General features: G+C 47.9%; 1 protein-coding gene across 7 annotated transcripts in view; it reads left to right on the top strand.

The window, feature by feature from the left end:
- The window catches only part of PLEKHA6 (pleckstrin homology domain containing A6), a 139,148-nt gene extending 127,547 nt beyond the window's left edge, over nucleotides 1-11,601 (top strand). For 6 of the 7 annotated variants that reach the window (XM_073320382.2, XM_073320383.2, XM_073320384.2 and 3 more), the window contains 5 exons: nucleotides 400-564; nucleotides 1,074-1,207; nucleotides 1,643-1,785; nucleotides 3,704-3,827; nucleotides 6,439-11,601. In XM_073320382.2, coding sequence (XP_073176483.1) covers nucleotides 400-564; nucleotides 1,074-1,207; nucleotides 1,643-1,785; nucleotides 3,704-3,819 — 558 coding nt within the window. In that variant the 3' untranslated portion in view covers nucleotides 3,820-3,827; nucleotides 6,439-11,601. The remainder of the gene's footprint in view (nucleotides 1-399; nucleotides 565-1,073; nucleotides 1,208-1,642; nucleotides 1,786-3,703; nucleotides 3,828-6,438) is intronic. The other variant, XM_073320380.2, reaches the window with a different exon arrangement.
- Nucleotides 11,602-13,903: the final 2,302 nt, after the last annotated feature.

A 13,903-nucleotide genomic window follows, 5' to 3' on the forward strand; every position in this document is an offset into this window, starting at 1 on the left:
AGCACCTTGAGATGTTCTCATGGAAAGTGCTGCAGAAGAACCAGATGGTACAATTATTACTAAGGCTGGGGCCTGCCATGGGTCAGCAGTCAGATGTTTGGGGGCATGAAGTCAGAGCCGGTGGGGCCCAAGGTGGGGTGCTTGAAGGATGTGAGAGATGGGGACATAGGGAAGTGCTTACCCAGGGAAGGTAGGTGTGGGTGTTGCTCTGAGGCTATGGTGATGGGCACAGATGGACGGACAGAACAAACCCTGGGGTTTCTGGAGGAGTGGGGGAGGAAGTGGAGGGGAAAAGGCCAGCGAGACAGAGCCACCTCTTGCATTTGTGAGCCAGCAGGGGCATGACCCTGCTGGGGGACCGACCTGGCTCTTAGGTGGCAGCTCTGTGGCCCGTTCCAGGTGTGCCGACACCGCAGCATCCACGAGGTGGACATCTCCGACCTGGAGGCAGCGCTACGCACCGAGGACTCCGGCAAAGTCTACGAGACGCCGAGGGAGGAGATCGCCCGGCTACGCAAGATGGAGCTGGAGCCCCAGCACTATGACGTTGACATCAGTAAGGAGGTGAGGCCTGGCCCCACTGGCGCAACACACCTGAGGGATGGCAATGGGGGCAGGTTGCTATGGAGACCGTGTGCATGGTGCGGGGAGACAGCTCCTCTGAGTTGACGTGGGCCCAGGGCAGGCGGGAGAAAATGGGGCCTGGGCTGAAGGGACAGGTCCCTCTTGGCGTTTGTGTTGCCCAGGCCCTTACGTCCCATCTCCTGGGCCTGGGGGCTGGAGCAGACACCAGGGCTGGGCACTGGGCAGAGAAGAATGCAGTGTAGGGTGAGTGTCATGTGGGCTCTGGTCCAGGGATGAGTGTTGTGCTGGTTCTGGATTACAGAGAGTTGCTGGAGCAGGAACAGGTGATATACGAGTGCTGGAACAGGCTGGGTGAGCCCTGAAGGAGGGACTGGGTGCTGGAGAAGGGACCGAGGCTGGCTGCGGTGCTCTCCCCTATGCATGCAGTTACAGAATGCTCATGTTGACTTCAGACCCCGGACTTAAAACCTGCCTTTGCCTCCTCCTAGCTCTCTACCCCAGACAAGGTCCTCATTCCGGAGCGGTACATTGAGCTGGAACCGGACACCCCCCTAAGCCCCGAAGAGATGAAGGAGAAGCAGAAGAAAGTGGAAAGGATAAAGACGCTCATTGCCAAATCCAGGTGATGGTACTGTTCTGTGCCCATTTCAGCACCGGCTGGGCCACACCGCCACCTCCTCCATCGTACCCTCTCTCTCGTGCCCGTGTCTGACCTTCCACCCATCCACTACGGCCGCTGTTTGTCTGTCCACCCTCCCTTCGTGCACCTGCAAATCCATTCAGCTATCTGTTCATGGAGCCTCCTGATTCATCTATTCAGTCGCCCACTAACTCATTAAACTCCTCGCCCATCCAGCCACCCAGCTATCTGCCATTCCACTCATGCATTCACCCACCTCCCCTCTACCCATTCATCTCTTCTACCTAATCTTCTACCTGCTCACCCTGTCGTTCTGCCCAGCCATATCCTGCATCCTTGCAAGCATGCCCTGTAGTTCGGGCCGGGCCATCGCTCCAGGGGCACTGGGACAGTAACACCGAACTCTCTCTGCCGCAGCTTGCAGAATGTGGTCCCTCTAAGCGAGGGAGAGGTGGACGTGCCCCAGGATGCAGAAACCCAGCTCCAGGAGCAGGAGAAGAGGATAGAGATATCCTGCACCTTGGCTACAGAAGCCTCCAGGCTGGGCCGCATGCTCTCCGGTAAGGCACTAGGGAGGCGAAGAACTGCAGTTTCATGGTAAAAATATGAGGCACAGGAGATGCCTTGGATGCCTCAGTCAAGGAGGGGCAGATCAAAGCTGGGAGGTACTTATGACATGGACAATTCCTAATCATCATGGATTTATCGGCCTTAAGGGCAGAAGACTGAACTCAGGGTAAAATGAGTGTTGGGGATGACCAGGCAATGCACCTGGCAGCAGCGGGGTGTAGGCAAAAGGCTAGATACAGCGAAAGGGCCTTTAGAAATAAGACAGATAGGTATATAGGCCAAGATCCTCAGCTGGTATAAATTGGGGTAACTCCTATAATTTTGATAGAGCTATGCCAATTTGCGCCAGGTAAGAATCTGGCCCACAGAGACAGATCCACCACTGGGCTATTCCATTTTCCTGTACTGAAATCAGTGGAGTTACACCAGTGTAAAAGTGAATTAGCGCCCTGGCCGATCAATCCCGTCGACTTACCCCGGCAATTCCAGTAATAACCACAGGTGTGACTCTCCTCTCTCACCTGTGTAAATCAGGAATAACGCCACTGAAGTCAGTGAAATGACACGCATGTAGGAGCAGACTCGGGCGTATTCATACCATGTGCACGCATGTAATGGGCCAAATCCGCAGCTGGGGTAAATAGTGGAGCTCTGACTCTCATTGCTGTCCTTGGTCATGCATAGTACTTCTGTGAACTTCAACGGGCGTCATCATGAACAGACAAGGGCAGAGAATAGAGAGTCAACAGTCTTGTTCTCCTTTCACTTACAGCAGTGAAACTCTAGGGGGCCAGATCCTCCACTGGTATAAATCACTGAAGTCAAGGAAGCTGTACCACTATACACCAGAGGAGGATCTGGCCTGTTGATGTCAGTGGAGTCACACCAGATTTATACTCTCAGTGCTTTTGGTGGTCTGCACCTGTCCTCCCTGAGCTGACCCATCTTATTTTTGCATTGGCGCTATTCAACCGTGAACCTTTGGGAAGCGGCAAACCCTCAGCTCTTGCTGTGGCAGCACACCTGTGCCTGGAGATCCCAGCTTCTGGGCTAGCCAGCTGGTGACTAAGAATCATTCCTCATGTGGCAAAAACCAGCTGGGAAGATGGGACAGCCTCCAATGCACGTGGAGCTGATGAGCGATATTGGATGGAGAGGGTTGTGCGTGGAGAGAGGGAGGATGGCCCAGTGGTGAGGGTAGCGCCGCCCTTCCTGACAGGAATGCTGTGGGGATAATGTGGGGCACTCAGATACTACAGTAATGGGAGCTGTGTATGTCGCTAGACCAGACTAGAATATGGTGTATGTTGGATGGTGCGGGTTGGGTTGGGCATCTCTCTGGAAGGGCCTGTTTCCCAGGATCTTCGATGGAACTGTGGCATTCTGCAGGGGAACCAGCTGAAGAAAGGGATGCGTCTGGGGGGAAGTCTTATGAAAAAATATAACCCTTTTTCTCTGTCAAAAAATGTCAAAACTACGTTTTTCGCAAAACTTGTCACAAAATTAATCCATCCTTTTCTGGTCAAAAGCTTTGCACTGTCTCGCCCCAGCTCTGGAGTAGACTAGGAAACGCCTGAGCCCTGGTGTGTGCAGTGCGTTGTGGGAGGCTGTACTGGCGAGGGGGTGTCATGCTGTGGCCCATGCCCGTCTCCCTGCAGACAGGCACTGCCTCCCATCTTTGCCTTAGTCCATGAGGATCCCAGCATGGAGCTCATGTGTGCGTGCTGGGGGGGAACCATTTGTGCCTCTCTGTTGTTTCTGACCTCGCTTCACTTCCTTTTTTATATTCCCCTGTCGTCTCTAACCTCTCTGCCTTCCTCTGGAATTTGCTCCATGCTTTGTTTCCTTTCTCCCCTTGCTGGCTGCAGCGCTGTGTTCTTCACGTCCTTTTCCATTTCTTGTTTCCAGCTCAGTGTGCCACCCCGAGTCCTCCCACTTCCCCAGCCTCCCCGACTCCACCGACAAACCCCCTCTCGTCTGAGTCATCCCGGGTCGTCGACAGCAGCCATTTTATGCGTGTTTGAGCCATGAAGTAAGCACCTTTTCTATTGTACTTCATCTCATCCTGTGTACATCTCAGCGTCCTGGGGCGATGGGAAGAACCTCATTCAAGAGTCTCCTCTTCCCATCCATTCATACATTGCTTCTCACCAAGCTAACACTCTCCTCTGCCACGTTAGCCCAGTCTCTTTCCATGGAACGAGCACAAGGGGCTTAGAACTTGAAACACTGAGGGTCCCGGACCTTGTTTCGAGTTCCTGGGTCAGATCCTCCACTAGGATAAACTGGCATAGCTCCACTAAAGTCAATAGAACTGCCCTGCAGGGTGGATTGATTTAAATCACAGTGATTTAAAATCAACAAGCCTTGATTTAAATAACCATTTTTAATTTTTGTTTTGCATTTATACTTTTCAGTTATTTACTTATTATAAAGTTGATTCTCATTGGTTGGTACAATTTGGTACTTCTTTTTGCTAACCAGGATGTTACACTATGTCCATACACATTTATTTAAGCAGTTATATTGCTTACCATATGTTTATTCTGAATTGTAGCTTTTTACGGTGTTAGGAAATGGGAATGATGCATTTCTTATGTACTAGATTATGATTCATTTTTACTCATGATTTGTGCCAACCTAATTGGATGAAAATTAGAATTCAATTTAAAAGCCACAAGAAGAACATTTTAAAATGTTTTAATTAGTTAAATAAAAGTACCTTAAATGTGCTGAATACATAAGGAATAAAAGTTGAATAAATCAATTTTAAATGCAAAACATGTTTTGATAAACAAAGGAAGCATCATCTGTAGTTAGTGAATAGACCTGATTGCTTCTGGTCACCCTGTCCATCATGATTTTAGAATTAGTAGATCTGATCCTCTTACACCTTGTTTTCAGTCACAGCTGGAAGAGGAGAGCAATGTTGCATGTTGTTTCAATTCCTCGTTGATTTCTCGGCTTTGAATGCATAGTCATTGAACTGAATAAACTGAACTGAAGAAAATACTCTCTGCAACTGGAGAAGAGACTAGTGCTGTCAAAAGCTAGTTTTGCACGTCAGGTTCCAGCTGCTTAGCCAGTGACTTTGACCAGTTCAGTGCTTTGACTTTCTCTAAAACTTCGGCAGTAAACATGCACTGCTTGAATATTATATTTTTTTTAAGTAAATTTAAATTATTTGAATCATCTATAGTAAGTTTAGGCCTGAATGTAGGTTGTCATAATTTCACTTTTAATTTTAAATACATTTATTTTTAAAAAGAATGATGTATTGAATTTAAATTTTTTTAAAATTGATTTAAATTTTAAAAAAGTCCATTTTTAAAATCATTCATTTTTATCCACCGTGCTACACTGCTTTCCACCGGTGGAGGAGCTGGCCCCATCCCTCTTCAGGATCAAGAGTCTTTTCCAGGATTTCTGGGCACAAAGGAAAAGCTAATGGTGTAGCTAAGTTGTACTAAGGGTTCGGTTACGTGGTAGAATGCAGCTGGATGGGAGCATGTGGTTTCTGCCCATTCCAGGACTAAGTGGGTCCTGGCTACGCCAAAGCCATTCCTTATAGCCTACTTTGGCCATGCATTGAATGGAATAAGCTGATGATGTGGGCCAAATTCTCGCCTCACTTAGATCCACTGTAAATTAGAAGTGACCCCAGCTGAAATCCAAGGGTGCAAATTAGAGGAGAAAACAGGCAAGAAAAACGACACATCCTGCACCGAGAGAGACTGGTTCCGTTCACTGCATAGACAAAGCCATGTAAATAACTGACATTGGGAATGATGGCCATAAACCAAGGAGACAGGATGAGCATGAGCTCCAGAAACCCTTTGCCTCTAGGTAGCAGGTTCAAATCCAGGCCAGGTCAGTAGTGAGTCACTGGAAGCTGTTACAATCTGGTGGCTGTGTGTTGGCCTGCGTGAGATGAGATTGGTGGCTCTCAGTGCAGGTTCTAGTGGACACACAGCACCAAGCTGGCACTGCCTTGTCAGCAGCCTCAGCAGAGATGCTAGGGACTAAATGGCCATGGAAACTGAATTCTCCTCCCATCCCTGGGGGACAGCCCTCCGGGGTTGGGCCGAGGCCCATCAGCAGGGCAGTGCAGGCGGAAAGGCTGCTTGTGCTGGACCTGCTCTGCGGATGAATAGTGGAGCCTGTTTTCCATGGCTGTTGGCCCAGCTCCTGTCACCAGCACTAGAGTGCCTCCAAAATGTCCCTAATTCTTTTTGGTGAAAGTGGCCAGTTACCGAACAACGGCCTTTTCTGCCCTGGGATTTTAGCCATTGGTGGAGCAGCAGCACTGCACACCCCTGGCATAGATACAATTCACCCCAGCGCAGTGTGGTTTGCAGGGGTGCAGAGCCCCCTGGTTTGCACGGGTGGAGATTGGGGCATCCCTCTGTTTACCCTGGCTTTGCACTTGTGCAGCATTTGAGGTGACTGTATCTGGGTTGAATCCTCAGTACAGACCAGGCCTAACAAGGGTCATTTATTTTTTTCAAGAGTGGACAAAAATCCCATTCGCTCCCGAGCGTTCCTGCCCTGGGGCGTGATGCAGGTACAGTTCTGCCACGCTTCCCGGTGGGTGGAGGGCTCGGCTTTCTGACTCCTTCTCCCCTCTCCTCTCTTCCCTCCAGCACAAGCCCTGGCTGCTGTGAACGCCGTGAAGTTCCATGGAGCCACGTTTTAACACACAAACATGTGCGTCCTGACTCGACAACCAAATCTTTCCCCGCTCATCGCTTTTGGTTCTCCCCAAGCCCTGCCGCTAACAACGGTGAGATCGTCCAGGACGAAGATGGTGTGCGTCGGCACCTGTCGCCAAGAGAACATGGGAGCCTTATCCCTGCACTGGTCCCCACAACTGGCCGTGTACCATCCTGGGAAGAAGTGCCATGGGTGGGCTGCCTGCTGGAGCACAGAGTGGCAGAGAGGCGCTGGTAAATCACTGCTCCTGCAATGATGGATGTTTTGTGTGAGATGTATTGCAGTCTGGGAGATGGGCCCACTCCACAGCCGGCGTGAACTTCAGGGCAGGGGATCTGACAGCTACCCACCAGTCTGTTCCATGGCCGGAATATCTCATGGAGGGGATGGCGTCGCACTGGAGGCTGGGGGGTTTTCCCTTTGCTTCCTGCACTGAAATATTTGTCTCCCAAAGCTCGTGTCCTGAAGGGGCTTTTGCATGGGGACCGAGCCGTCGCTGCAGTTGGAGCTTGCTCTTGCCCTCCACTGACGTGAGCACCCTATTTCCATTCTCTGTGCACCTTCCACCTCCCCAGGCCCTGGCCTGGAACGGCTACTAGCATCTTTAATCTCTGGAGCTAGCCACCTGTGCCCAGCCACATTTCTCCACTCACACGCATGAGCATCCACGGGAGGGAAGGAGTGGGCATCTGGGATGGACAGATGGAAACAGGAGCCAAGGAGGGAAAAGGCTCCTGGGCAGAAAATGGGAGAGGTGATGGGATCTGCAAAATTAGGATATAGCTATATCTGTGAACTAGTGTTTCCCCTCCCAGGGCGAAGGGTGGTGTGGAACAGCAGGTCTGTGCAATGTATGCGGACATGTAGTAAGGGAATTAGCTGAACGATACAGGGGGACGGGGCTAGGAGAGCCCAAGTGGCTGGTGTTGGTGACCAGGCGAAGTCTTGATGCTTTCTGAGGCCAGGAGGGATCTGTTTGCACATAGAGACAATGAGGAGAAAGGGGGACAGGCTTCAAGATATTTTTTTTTCTTGGACCAGAGCAGGTTCTGGATGGTAGCAACAGGTGCCCTTCCTCAGAGTTTTGTTTTACCCAGTGCAATGCTCATTTCTTGCATTTTTATGGGGATGGGAGTGGTGTGAAATCGAGGGCTGCTGCCCACATACTTAATACTAGATTGGGCAAAATACTGGAGAAATGGCTGAGGGAACAGCACTGTCTCGCTGTCTATGGCATTTCTAGGGCATCTTATCACCTTGGATCTGAGTGCCCCATCTAACCCTTGGTATCTAATTCTGAATGGCCTAGAGTGGACCTAGAGGGGCTTTCCCTGCAGTGGTTTTGGCACGTACTATGTCGATGCTGTCACTGTCTCTTGCCTCCATCTGGAAAGCACTGCCTTGCCCCCAAAATGGAGGGGACACCAGAGCTGTGAGGCCCAAGGGAATAGGAGCATAGCTGGGAGGGGACCTAATCCCTTCAGTTTTCAGGCTAGAAGCCAACTTCTTATGGATGGGACAAGGGAGAAGCTTCCCCATGGACAGGTGATTACATAATTGCCCACTGCAGGGTTGTTGCACCTTTCTCTGAAGCAGCTGCTACTGGAGACATGGGATATTGCACTGGATGGCCCCCTGGTCTGGCAATCCCTGCATAGAGAATAATCCTGCTCTGGGCTTAGGGAAAGGGGCGAGATACCCATCTCTAACTTCTATGGCTTCCTGCTATATTTGCATCTGGAACGGCACGCAGGCAACTGACACTCCTAACTCACTGCGCTGAGACAAGCATGCCCCAGAAGTTCTTTTCTCCTGAAGAACAGCAAGCTAGAATAGTTCCTCTGATGTTTTGGAGTGACTGAGGTCAGGTGTGCATGGTGCTGAGTCACTGCTGCATGGTCTCTCTTCCACGTTCTCTGTTCCTGCAGTACCTTATGAGATGAGCCTGCTCTTCCAGATGTGGCTTCATAGTTTTCTGAATACATTGAGAGAATCATCATCGCAGGGGGACGTATCGGGGGTGATGGAAGAGACATAGTTCAGAGAAGCATCCAAGAGATTGTCGGTTCTTCTGAAGCTTGTCAGAACTACCTGAACCATCGGGGTCTGCAGAATCTAGCATTATTTCAGCACTGCTGCTTCCCAACGGGAAGTGAGAAGGTCCATCTAGACCTCAGCTCAGTTCAAGCAATGGTTTGGAGGAAGGAGGTTTCTTATATCTGTCCAAGTTGGTTTCCTTGTCCCTTCTCAAAATTAGGGCTGCATGCAGATGCAAATATATTTTCCACCACGGAGTGGATTTGCAAGTACTCAGCTCGCATTTAGGCATCTAAACACGGGCAAGATTTTTTAAAAAGTGCCCACACCCAGCAGCTCCCGCTGTGATATTGATGGGCAGATTTTCAAAACAGCACTGAAAATCTGGCCACTTATTTTGGTGCTTAAGTGGGAGATGAATTCTTTTGAAATTTCAGTTTTTTGATAGAATGGAATTTTAAAATTCCCAGATCAGAAATTGAGGCCTACGCTCAAAAACAAGACCAATCTGGGTTCAATATGGGCTTGCTTTTGCACTCCAAAATCTACTTTTTCAAGCGCGAAGCTGTGAAATGTTGCTGGCTGTATGCAAAATGATCTGGTGTAAGGAAACTGACCTGAAATAGAAAAGCCCCAAGTGTCAAGCTGTCCCAGTGTTGCTGTGAATATTATCTGAGCTCCTCTGACAAGAGCCCCTCTTCCTATGGACTTTCCAATACAGTTAGATGCCCTGTTCTAACATCGGTCAGTATTGGACTTCTGCACCTGATTCTGCTCTTACCTACACTGGTGCAAGTCAGGATTAACTCAAACGAAGACAAACTGAATTCAGAGCAGAGCATAGGAGTGGACAATCAAGCTCTATACCTTATACTAGAGACTGGGGCTTTGTCAATTCACTACATGGATGAAGAACTGTCTTGTCCCAGCACTTGAAACTCCAGGGGATAGTTCTGAAAAAGGCAATGTGATGTAGATGCGCAATCAAGCTCAATCTATTGCTTAGCTTTCTTTCTCCATTGGCCTGATCCTGATTGGTGCTGAGAACCCACATCTCCAGCTGAAATCTAGAGAGGGTGCAGATGCTCAGCATCTAACAAGATTTCTACTTCTTCCCAGCCATGCCACCAGTTGAGTGAAATGGGACCTGGCTGCCTGCCTGCTGTAGCCTGTGAATCAATTTTTCTTTCTAGTTTGGCAATACACATAAAATCCAAGGAAACAGATCCTCTCTGCCCAATGGGATCTATCTAGCATCTCCCTAGATTATCTGTCTATCTATTTTTAATTTTGGCAATACACAAAACGTCCCAGGAGACAGAACTTTCCCCAGAATCAGATCTATGAATCAATCTTTCTTTCTTTCTTTCTTTTTCTTTTTCTTTTAGCAATACATAGAACATCCCTGGGGATAAAACAGTCCTGCTCCCATAATGGAATCCCAAACAGCCCCTGTTAGCTCATGAAGCTGGCCCTTTATTTTGCTATACATGCCTTAATATATGTTTTATGGAAATTATACATTTATATAATATATATATATATTTGTTTTTCTCTCCTTTTCCGGGTGGTACTGTTTTATGCTAACTTTCTCTCTCTTTCTGCTGGGCTGTTGGCATCAGCCCTGCTGGAAAGTTACAAATGGAGATTCTTTGCCAGTTCATCAGAAAAAAAAAAAGACCTATTTAAATATACATATATATATTTTCTGCTTTTATTAAAAGCAAATTTATTTAAAATAAAATATAAAAACTGTAAGTTTTGAGAAATGATGCATTTATTTCCCTGTTACTGAATAGGTAGTGCTCTGTATACGGCCAGGTCCTCAGCTGGTGTAAACTGGCATAGTTCTGAAGTCATTAGAGCGAGGCTGATTTGCAGATGCTGAAAAGCTGGTCCACGAGGCACAGTATGTGAAGACATATAGGACTGTACCCTATTGGGGATTGCAGAGGATGTCTTGCTGGTACACAGCTGTCAATCATGGATCCTTGTGACTGTATGTGGAATTTTTAATCTTGAGTTTCAATGTTACATTTTTACCTCCCTTTTGTTTTTGTGAATGGTTTCTCTGTGATGGTGTGACTAGTGCAGAGGGCTATCGGTAGCCTAGCTGCTAACCTCACCAACACACCCGAAATGTATACCCAAGGGCATAGGCCCCCGGGGAGGATGGTCTCTGCATGGTGGATGTGTCCCCAGACGTAAAATGGGGTGGCTGAACTGAGAAAAATGCAGCCAAGGTAGGAGAACCCCCAGGACCAAACTGGGGTGCAGGAGCTGAGCAGAGGCAGGAGAGAGGTGGATGGTCAGGAGGATTGTTTCTAGCGGCCCAATTGAAAACTCACCAACATCAATGGAAAGACTCTCACTGACATTAGTGGCCTTTGCGTCATGGATGGAACCAAGAGACAACCTGGAGTTCCCACCAGTGTGTCAGCCCCACAACGGGCTCCCCCTTGACTCTCCAGTCAGTCCAGTCTCCCATCATGAAGAGGGCTCTCCTGCATCTCAGCTCCAACATGGTTCCTAGGGGAGGGTATTGTACATTTAAGGGAAGGGGTGGGGGAGCAAGGCAACCCCACTGGTAAGCATCCTTGAAAGGTATAGGGATTCCCACGAAGGACACAGGGAGCTCCTAGAAGAACCTTCCTGGCATTAAGGCATGACCTAGCAGATGTAGAGGGGACAGCGAGGAAACCTCCCCACTAAGCGAATAACAACGTAGTGTCTGTGACCAATCCCTGCTACTGTCACTTTAAGAGTTTCCTAAGTTACAAGTTGTGAGTTCTTGGTGGCATGGCTGAGGATCACAATATTGCAGTATTGTGGAACTGTTTTTAATTATTTTAATTTTTAATTTTATTTTGGTTATTTTTTCATAACACCTTCATATACCAGCAACTCTTGTTAAAAAAACAAAACAAAACAAAAAAAACCTGTTTGCATCAAAAAAAGATCTATTTATGCACATTATTTTGGGGGCGTGGGGTGGGAGGAGTGGCAAAAAATTGATTTTTGCTAGTGTTAGGCAAATAAAACTATCCAAGAAACAATGTGATGTTGGTGTCTTTCTTTCTGTATAAAAGTGACCTTAGATGACAACTACTATAACATTAGATCGAAGAGACCATGGTCAAATGGCTGTCACATTTCAGCATCTTGAATTCTTCACACCAATCTTCCCAGTAATTAAATCAGTGGTAGTTTGCTTTGTAATTTTCCCAACAGCGTTTGTTTTAGATGTAGCTACTAAAAGATCCAATCTCACACAAGGAAAAAAAATGCATTTGTACTTTGCAAGTTTGTATAAAATAAAAATTGCTGGTTTGTAAATAGATCATTTGTTGAGCTTGTCCTTCTTGCGACTATAGCTAGGGGACGGACATGCTTGGATATATTTAGGGGACCGATTTTCAGAGGTGCTGCAGCTTCCGTTGATGTTGACTTGAGTTGTGGGTCCTTTATTATCATTGGAACAGATCATAATTTCTGTTGTAAGACCTTGTTTGAGTTGAGTATAGCTTTGCCAAACTAACCATTCAGGCTGAAATTTTTTATAATGACTGTCTACCCCAAGCTGATTATTGTTTTAAAGTTTCAGCTTAAAGAGTTTGGCCATTTCAATGAATGAGGCTAGGGGGGAATACATTGCTTTGCCAATGTTTTAAAAACAAAATTCTAGCATCACCATACTTTGAATGAAGGACTTGAAATTTGGGGTGCAGGTCGCCATGGAGCAGGGGATGTGTCTTTTACATCCATGTGAAATTTCACCCAAATTTGCCTCTGAAAATCTCAGTTCACACATGCTCAGTGGAGATAGAGATATGTTGGAGTTTGGCAGGTAAATTCTCCAAAGACTCCAAAGAGGGGCCCTATGGGAAAAATAGTATATGACCATGTAATTGAAGACTATATCCCACTTCTACACCAGCTCAGCTGCACTGCCCTCTGGGATGGTTATCCTAGAGTTCCACGTACACAGCTCCGTAGCAATGCCTTCTGGGTGATTTTGAAGGACCTTGTGGGAATCCAGATGGCCACCCGAGGGAACTATGGGAGGAGAGGCCAAACTCCCACTATCCTTTGTGGAAACTCCAGAGCAAATCCCACAAGTCCCTTGGCTCCAGCATCATTTCCAAAGAGGGAAACTCAAGCAGGGGACTTCCAACTCTGCTGCCCATGAGAGGCAATTAGTAATGAAAAGTGAGTATGCAATCCATGGCTTAATGGGGATTCTTGAAGGGTAAGAGCTAACTACAGGTTCAGTGGGGAGCAAATCCATACTCATCGGGATGCTCTGAGGGTACAACCCAACTCCAGAAAGCAGTAGGGTGGGATGGAACTGCTCAATGTGAATACATGGGGCAGAAATAGACCTATAGAGGGACAATTGTGAATAGCAAACGCGTCTGAGCATTTCCCAACCTCCTTGCGAATGTTTCACAGACAGAAAAAGAGACCAATTGCTGATGAATAATTAAATTCTCACAAACGATCCCTCCTGCATGTGATGGCTGGAGCCCATGTCTGGTGAATCAGGTGTACGGCACGCCAGAGCACGCTCCCTGCATCAGACAGATGGCAACAGATGTGCCTGGCTGTGTACTTAGCCTCGCACAATAAAGATTCTCCACTTGCTATTCAAACGGGGACTTGCATATGGAATGAGCGCGCTCTGTTCTGGAGCAAGGCTGTGCAGTAGAATAGAGAATCCTGCCACAGCTGAGTCACGGGGTAAGGTTTAACCCAGCAGGATGTGTGCATGAGGTAGACATTGCTGCTCCTTGGATCAATTGGTAGCAGATTTGGGGTCTGGCAATGGGGCAGTTTTCTGGTGGAAAAGAAATTAGCCACATGCTAATTAGAATTAGAGGCAGCAAAGCTTATGTGGCTCAGAAGCACAAGCCCGGTCCCGGAGAAGCGTCAGCTCTCTGGGGCGGAGGCTATCTTTTTGTTCTGTCTGTACAGTGCCTAGCACACAGAATCATAGAATATTAAGGTTGGAAGAGACCTCAGGAAGTCATCGAGTCCAATCCCTTGCTCAAAGCAGGTCCACAGTTAGAGCTCCTAGGCACTAAAAACAATACAAAGCAGGGGAGACTCAGGCCTTGCAAATTCTCTTCTTTCGTCCTCATTTACAATGGTGTAGGTCAGATTCGAATCAGGCCCTTGCTAGGCAAGAATGGGCCATTAATAGAGGTCTCTGGGAAGTAGGAACAACAGAGGGGGGCAATACAGAACTCTGCTCTCCCAGGTAACAGTGGTGGCAGAATCCCCTGGGGTACTTTATGCAGAAGACGCTCCGGGTAAATGACCACAGGCCTGTGCTGGTTTCAGAGCGGGGACCTAACG

This window comes from Lepidochelys kempii, chromosome 21 (genome assembly GCF_965140285.1).
Source record: "Lepidochelys kempii isolate rLepKem1 chromosome 21, rLepKem1.hap1, whole genome shotgun sequence".
NCBI lineage: Eukaryota > Metazoa > Chordata > Testudines > Cheloniidae > Lepidochelys > Lepidochelys kempii.